Source organism: Melitaea cinxia, chromosome 16 (genome assembly GCF_905220565.1).
Source record: "Melitaea cinxia chromosome 16, ilMelCinx1.1, whole genome shotgun sequence".
NCBI lineage: Eukaryota > Metazoa > Arthropoda > Insecta > Lepidoptera > Nymphalidae > Melitaea > Melitaea cinxia.
In genome coordinates, this window is record NC_059409.1 from 10,229,489 (window position 1) to 10,238,474 (window position 8,986).

Here is an 8,986-nt window from a genome sequence, read left to right on the forward strand (position 1 = left end):
CGTAGGCAGTAAGGCCTCTGTGCAGTGGCTGCGATTCGGTGACTTCTTTGGGGAAAACGAAGGTTTTGTCTGTGCAATACAAGATCAGGTGGTTAAGACGAAAGCACATTCTGATGGATGGCACTCCCGACTTCTGTTGAGCCTGTCGTCATCCCGGTGAGTCACTCAGGCATGTGCTTTCGGGTTTTTCCGCGCTTGGTAACATTTAGTACTTACTTGCACAGACACAAAAGCGGTCAAGATTCTCGATTCTCTACCAAGACCTTGCTTTTATTTACGGCCTGAAGCAGAGGATGCCGTATTATCAGTACTCACCGGTGCCAGTAATCAAACGCGACGGAGTCCAGCTCTGCTGGGACCTGCCTATCGCCACAGACAGGACGATACTGGCGAACAAGCCTGATATCGTGGTGATGGAAAGGGAATGGTGCTTTTAGTGGACATCACCGTCCCACATGACGAGAACCTCGTGAAAGCGTAAAAACGTAATAACGAAAAAACGTAAATATCTGGCGCACGAGATTATCGACATGTGGAATGTGAGATCCTCTGAAATAATCCCTATCGTAATATCTAAAAACGGTTTGATCCCGGTTAGCCTCCCTCACCATCTGAGGCAGCTGGGGATCCGGGACGGTTCGCTCGCAGCCAGGATGCAGAAGGCGGTGTTACTTGACTCGGCTAGGATTGTCCGCCGGTTTCTTAGCCATCTAAGCCAGCCCTAACCCTCATCTGGTCATTTGATCTCCCTGCCGGGGCGTAATCTGCCACCCGCTTATATTTATATATGTAAGTGTATGTAAATTTATCATATTTTTTCTATATAAGTATTTATTATATTATATGTATCTATTATAAATTGAGCGGGCAGAGTGACACCCAGTCAGATAATAATAATAAAAATTCTTTATTGTACACTAAGAATTAGCGAAATTACAAAAATAAAAACAGAAGATAAGGCAGCGTTATCGATAATGAGCGGCTCCGACGAGCAGCATAATTGTACTACTGGCCATTGGTAAATTTAATTAATAATTTGGTTTATTTATATGTACTAGTGGGTGCCCAGCGGCCGAAATTAGACCATAATTAAAAATTTCAATTACAAAAAACGAAAATAAAGAACCTTTTTTTAATTTTTTCAATTTGACTACCGACTGACAATCAACAAATAATAAATAAATAAATAAATAAAAAAAAATATTAGCAATCTGCACTCTTTCGCTACCTATATAAACTATAAGTGTACGAAATTTCATACTCGTCCGTCCGCGCAATTTTCGTAAAAAAGGGTACAAAGTTTTTGCTTCACGTATTAATATATAGATAACATAAGTTTTTATAAAGATATATAAAGAAACAAGATGTTAGTACACTTCTACTAATATAAAAAATTCACGAATGATTCTTAGTTTCAGGAAGGCAACAGAAGTGGGGAAGTCAGACTGGTCCCTAGAGACCAATGGCGACTTATCGAAATGCGTCCTGCACATCTGTACTTATTGTACGAGATACCACTGAAAATTAGTGTATGAATCGAGGTTTTGCTAAAAACCAAATGTTTATATATATTTATGCTTAGGAGAATACATATCGACCAGGCTGCCTGTAAAATGTGACCGTTAGTATTTCTAATTAAATTTTTGTTAAAAAAATTTTGTCACTTGTTTTTTAAACAAAATATAGTCAAAATCACGACAATATATATAAAGATTCTGAAAAATCACGGTTGCCGTTGTGCACCTGGCCGCACCTCTTCGCAGCCAGGTGTAAACAGGTACGATTTTGATACGTTTATACGTTTATAACGAACATTTATAATTTATTATTATATATGGTTGCCTAATTAAATCTGGCCGCAAATAAGTGTTTCTGGCTATTGTCGTAACGAGAAATGGCGTTATTTTCGGTTCCAATTATCGTATAGCGCCGTGAGCTACCTGTATTATCTACTAAACGGCAGTGGCAATTTATTGTTTATAAATAATTTTGATGATTCTTGTTTTAATCGAAAGCTGATGTTTGTCTTGTGTCCCATTTAAATTTGATCGATATCTACTAACAACTTTTGTAATTGAAGATGGTTTTTTTTGTTTGCGAACAAACACAATTTATTTTAAGCTGTTGCGTAGTCGTCGAATGCTTGTGTTATCAACTGAAGAGTTGCGGCATTTTTATTTAACTGAAAACAAGTGAACAAAAGTAGTCATCAGATCTCGATTAAATTTAAATTGGACCACAAGACAAGCATCAGCTTTCGATTAAAACAAGATCATTAAAATTATTTATATACAATAAATTGCTAAAAGTATTTAAAAACTTCGATGCATGCACTAATTTGCAGTGGGATCTTAGACCATTATGAGTGATCTTACCATTGTCATTTTGTAAATATCTTATCTAACGTATGTTTTTAGTATTTTGCTATAAAATCATAATGTTATGTTTCTATGAATAGATTTATCTAATAGCTGTGTTAATTTTTCGATAACGTATCGAATAGATGTATGACAATCGTTATCTATTCTTTAAGCGAATTGTTTTGGTCAGTTATTTATATAAGACCTGCGAATCGTGAGGATTGCACGGACTATAATAATACCTTTTACAACTTTGTGACCCATCAAATCATGAGTCGGCTCAAAATGAACTTTACACTTGTATTCGGTGTGCTATTAAGTTTATGGTGCAGTGTTTCGGCAAAATGTGTTATGTACGGAGTATGTGCTGTAGTAGAAGGACACCCTAAACCATGTCCAGTTGACCATGAAGCGGTGCCTTTGCTGAGAAATCTGACTGGTGAAATTAAAAATGAAATACGAGATATAGTAGAATCACGATGTCCTCAGCTGTTATACGACGATGAAGGAAACCGAAGAGATGATGACGATGTATTATCCTGTTGTGACTCAGAGCAAATTATAGATATACATAGAAGTCTTTTTCTTGCCGACGGTGTCCTTGGACGGTGCCCAATATGTTTAGCGAACTTTAAGAGGCAAATCTGTGAAATGAATTGTTCTCCTGATCAATCACTATTTGTCGATGTTACTGAGGATTTGACTCCTGATGGAACTAGATATGTTAGTGAAATAGATTTTAGAATGCACGAGGAATTCATGATGAATGCACACGCTTCATGTGCCGGTGTTATTGTACCACAGACCGGAATGCCTGCTATAAATCTGATGTGTGGAAATGCTCCCGTTTGTGACCCTGAGGCTTGGTTTGGTTTTACTGGCGATACAAGTACCAATCCTATGGCCCCTGTTCAAGTTAACTTTCATAGGTGGCCAACGACGGAAGATTCAATGAGTGTCAGTGCTCCATTGTGCAACGAAACTATAGAAGGAGATTTACCTTGTAGTTGCGTAGATTGTTTTGCTAACTGTCCAGTGACCGATGCACCTACTGAACCGGATATATGTACTGTATTATCGGTAAATTGCATTAGTTTTTCAGTAGGAATAGTATTCTTTGTTATAACATTTATAATATTCACCGTTCTATCATTTTTAGAATATAGAATAATAAGAAACAACACTATTGAAAACGCAGATATAAAATATAAATACAATGTTAACTTTTTGATCAAATTATTACAAAAATATTTTAGAAAAATAGGTCAATTTTCTGCTAGTAATCCTATCTTACTTATAATGTTTACAACTTGGATTGGCTTTGCAATGTTTTTCGGGTTTTTAAATCTCAAGCTAACAGCAAATCCTCTAGACCTTTGGTCTGCCCCAGACTCTCGCAGCCGTCAGGAATTAAATTACTTTAATTCTAGATTTGGCCCATTTTATCGTGCTGCGCAAGTTTTCTTAACGATAAAAGGGTTGGGTCCTATTGTGTTTGATAACGTTACATACGGACCCGCTTTTCGGTTAGAAGCTGTAAAAGAACTAGTAGCTCTTGAAAATGCAATAATTAATATAGGAAGGGAAGATGATACGGTAAAATTGGAAGACGTGTGCTACGCGCCTTTACGTACTCCAGGCCAAGAACCAAATTTTGAAAATTGTGTCTCAATGTCAGTATCGACTTATCTCCCGGATAGAAATAATATTAACAACAATACGTATCTAACTAGTATACAAAATTGTCTTAATAATTATTACTCACTCAGTTGCATGGCGTCTTGGGGTGGTGGAGCCGATCCCGAATTATCCCTTGGTGGATACGAAGGTGATAATATGTTGCTGGCCGATACGTTGGTAATTAACTATCCGATAGCCAATTATTTATATAGTGATCAACTGGAACCTGTTTTAGAATGGGAAAAAAAGTTCGTGGAATTGATGCATGATTATGAAAACAATTGGAAATCGGAATTTGTTGAAGTAGCGTACGGAACTGAGAGATCAATTGAAGACGAAATTGAAAGGATTTCTGAATCTGAAGCGACACCTATTATTATAAGCTTCATAATTATGTTCGTATACGTAATTTTGGCTTTAGGTAATATAAGAAGCTTAAAGACCTGCATGATCGACAGCAAAGTCACAGTATCTATTAGTTGCATAATCATTTTACTAATTGCAATTTTTTGTGCTTTGGGATTATTGGGTTATTGTGGTATAACCATTTCTCTGTTAGCTATAAATGTAATTCCATTTTTTATTGTATCTGTCGGTATTGACAATGTTTTTTTAATGGTCAAAGAACTTCAAGAAATTGAAAATAACTTACAAAAATATGAAGATTACGAAGAAGAATTGAGTTTTGAGAAGAAGAGGTATTTTGTTTTTGGTAAAATGATGCAAAACGTAGGACCATCAATATTTTTGTCCTTCGCCATGCAGATTACATGTTTTGCTATTGGCACTGTTTCGATTCAACCAGCGGTACAAACATTTGCTATATTTGCTACTGTTTCCTTAGCATTTGTATTTTTGTTCCAAATAACAGTAGTAGTAGGTCTGTTATCACTTGATTACAAACGTGCTAATTACAACAGGTGTGACGTAGTGTTTTGTATTCAAAAGAAAACAATAAATAATGTAGATCCACGATATGATCACAAACCTTATCAAAGTATTACTCAAAGGCTAATGGAGCCTTATTCATTATTTATTTTGAATTGGCGAGTAAAAATAATTGTTGCGATTGTATTCCTAGCCTTGTTTTCGATAAGTGTCATACTTATACCACAGATTGAAATTGGTTTAGATCAAGAAATGTCTTTACCAGCTGATTCATATGTTTACAAATATTTGCAAGCTGTTAATCAGTTATTAAAACTTGGTCCCCCAGTATACTTTGTGCTTAAGAGTGGTTTGAACTTTACAGATCATGACCACCAAAATGTATTGTGTGGTAGTAGACTTTGTAATAACGATTCATTGGTAACACAAATATATTTAGCATCTCTATATAGTAATGTGACTTACATAGAAAGGTCTTCAAATTCATGGATTGACGACTTCTTTGATTGGACTAGTTTACCTGGCACCTGTTGTAAGTACAATGTGACAAATGGTGAACTATGTTTGAGTTCAGATATGTCGCCACAGTGTAGGGATTGTGATATTGAAAGATCTATTTTTGGGAATGGACTAAGGCCAGCGGGCGAAGCTTTTGGCAAATATATACCATTTTTCTTACAAGACGTCCCCACTGAGTCGTGTAATAAAGGAGGCTTAGCAAGTTACTTTAGTAATGTCAACTATATACTCGATTCAAATGGCCAGGCTACTGTTTATGATAGTAACTTTATGGCTTATCATTCGAATTTAGTAACATCACATGACTATATAACTGCTGTAAAATACGCTTATGAATTAAGCGCTAATATTACAGCAACTATAAATAAACACACCGGTCTAGATGTCGAAGTTTTTCCGTATTCCGTGTTTTACGTTTATTACGAACAATATCTGAGTATGTGGGAAGAAACCTTCAAATCATTAGGCTTTTCTCTCTTAGGAGTTCTCCTTATTAACTTATTTATGACTGGATTTAACTTTTTAATTACTTTTGCTTTAATTTTTACAGTTATAATGATTACTATTGAAATGATGGGCGTGATGTATATCTGGAGTATACCTCTTAATTCAGTTTCTTGTGTAAACTTAATCGTATCTATAGGTATAGCTGTCGAATTCTGTACACATATTGCCTATGCTTATGCTACTAGTGAGAGTCCACCAAGCAAAAAAGTTGATAATTGTTGCGCCAACACTTTTGATAGCGATGCTATCAAAAGTGTTGGCGCAACAATTATCACAGGTATTACTTTCACAAAAATACCAATAATAGTTTTGGTTTCTTCATACGTACAAATAATCGAAGTTTTCTTCTTTAGAATGCTTTTTAGTTTAGTTGTTTTAGGATTTATTCACGGAATTATATTTTTCCCTGTATTATTAAGTTATTTAAATGACATTAAATATATGTAGAGATTGCAAGACAAATAAGGAAAACAAGAGTTTATATAGATTTATTTTGATCGAGATCTCTTTGTCTAGATTTATTTACCTAACGTTCTGATAAAGGCTCCACAACATTTTAATATATGTATATAAATTATGCGTCACATTGTTTGTCTGCGATGTACTTCTAAACTACTTGACCGATTTTAATGAAATTTAAGAAAAAAAAAAGACAAATAAGGAAAACAGATTTTATAAATTATTAGCTGTACCCTGCGCTGCCTACCTGCTACGCTTTTCTTTGCTCGGACCAACTTGGTTTACGATTCTATAAAGGACATACAGACAAACATTCATATATATATATATATATATATATTAATCGAGATTTCTTTGTTTAGATTGATATACCTAATGTTTTGCTAACGGCTATATAATATTACTAGCTGTGCCCGCGGCTTCGCCCGCGTTGAAATCAGTTTGTCACAAAGTTTTCCCGGCAAACTTCCAGTGAAATGCTCATCAAAATCGGCTTAGCCGTTCCGTAAACCTTCCTCTTGAAGCCCTTCATTGGTGAAACCGCATGAAAATCCGTTCAGTAGATTTTGAGGGAATCGATCACATACGCTTTTGGGAACTTTGTTTTATAATACTACACTACCTGTTGCCCGCGACTATGTCCGCGTGATTATGAAGATATGCATTACTATTAAGATGCTTAACGCAAATTATTTTTATTATTTCATTCACTTGAAATGTTTATCACTGTGAGTAACTTTTTCAAAGGCACAATTTAGTATAATTTAATAGTTATTTTTATAAAACCTCTATACATCACATTTTTAGTTTTATTTTCAAGCTGCAGTATAAATAACAACCTATCAGGCGAAGTTATAGCTGCTGCATATATTTCATACAAACTATCAACCTCAATCAAACCCCCTTAGCGGTGGAATATCGCAAAATTCGTTCTTAGCGGACGTCTACTAACTATAGATAATCTACCTCCCTGCCAAATTTTATCTTTGTCCATGCTGGATAGAAACCACCCAGCGGTTTTTGAGTTCTCGTGATGAGTGAGTCAGTGACCTTCCTCTTATATATATATATATATATATATATATATATATATATATATATATATATATATATACAACCTTCCTCTTATATATATATATATATATATATATAAGAGGAAGGTCACTGACTCACTCATCACGAGAACTCAAATATATATATATATATATATATAGATTACGATGCATTATTTGGACACCTCCTCCACTATCTATAGAGCATACATTTTAAATTTCAAGTCTCTTACTTCAAAAACATAGGACTTTCATACAAACTTTCAACCCCCATTTTACCCATTAGGGGTCAAGTTTCGTAAAATACGCCTTATAAGGAACCTACCTGCCAAATTTCAAGTTTGTAGCTGTTATAGTTTCGGAGATTTCGTGATGAGTGAGTCAACCTACCATCCCCCGCTTTAACCCAAAAAGGGAGTTGATTTCTAAATATACATTATTTGAACACCTTCTCATCGTTTTATAGAGCATACATTTTAAATTTCAAGTCTCTTACCTCAAAAACATGGGACTCTCATACAAACTTCCAACCCCCATTTTACCCCCTTAGGGGTTGAGTTTCGTAAAATCCGTTCTTAGCGGATGTCTACTTCCTATAAGGAGCCTACCTGCCAAATTTCAAGTTTGTAGGTGTTATAGTTTCGGAGATTTCGTGATGAATGACCTTTCGCGTTTATATATATTATTATAGATTATAGATATAGAAAGAAAAAATACTTTTCTATTTAGGCATAACATTATGTACAGTAAGAAAAAATGTAATAAGGTGTTTAAATGCAAATAAAAAATGATAATGGCGAATTACCTAAAATTTTTAGAAGTATTTTTCTACAGAATATTTTCTATTTATATCTTTTACAAATTTACAATCTTTGGAAGCTATTACAAATCATTTTATATTGCCCCTAATACACATGGTACCTTTTGTGTGGTATTAAATTTGATTTTATTTCATGACTTACTTCTACTAAGAAAAACTAACGCATAAATGTTATAAATATATTTGTTAATAAAAATGTTATGAAATTCATTGATATTTTATTTTATTTCAAAAAATAATTTAAGGGAAGACAAAACATTTTATACAAAACGTAAACAACGTATTACCTAAAGCTATTAAATAAACAACTCTTTTTAATTATAAGATTACTATACAAATGTTATAATCACTATGTCATAATTATCACTAATGACCTGATTTATTCCAAATCCCCCTTATTTTTCAGTAAACAATTCTTTTGGGAACGGACCGATTCGAAAAATTAACCGTTTTCTAAATATATGAACCGGGCTATAAACGTTTCAAGAGTATTTACCTCGTTAAAATACTTCGTATTAAACATGTGTTATGTTAGTTGCAAAATATTACTTATTGTTTACGTACCTATTTTGATTTTGAATAAACATACATTTTGGCAATTTATTTTAATATTTCTTTTCTAAAATATTAACAGATATTCATTTGAGGATAATCAAAATGTATGATGAATTCAGTAAAATTTATGACGACAACAAATACAT

The 8,986-nt window shown here is 34.1% G+C and overlaps 1 protein-coding gene across 1 annotated transcript; it reads left to right on the forward strand.

The window, feature by feature from the left end:
* Positions 1–2,645: 2,645 nt before the first annotated feature.
* On the forward strand, positions 2,646–6,435 carry LOC123661012 (NPC intracellular cholesterol transporter 1 homolog 1b-like). The gene has a single exon (XM_045596028.1). It carries the CDS (start codon positions 2,646–2,648, stop codon positions 6,399–6,401), a length of 3,756 nt encoding a protein of 1,251 aa, XP_045451984.1. The 3' UTR covers positions 6,402–6,435.
* Positions 6,436–8,986: the final 2,551 nt, after the last annotated feature.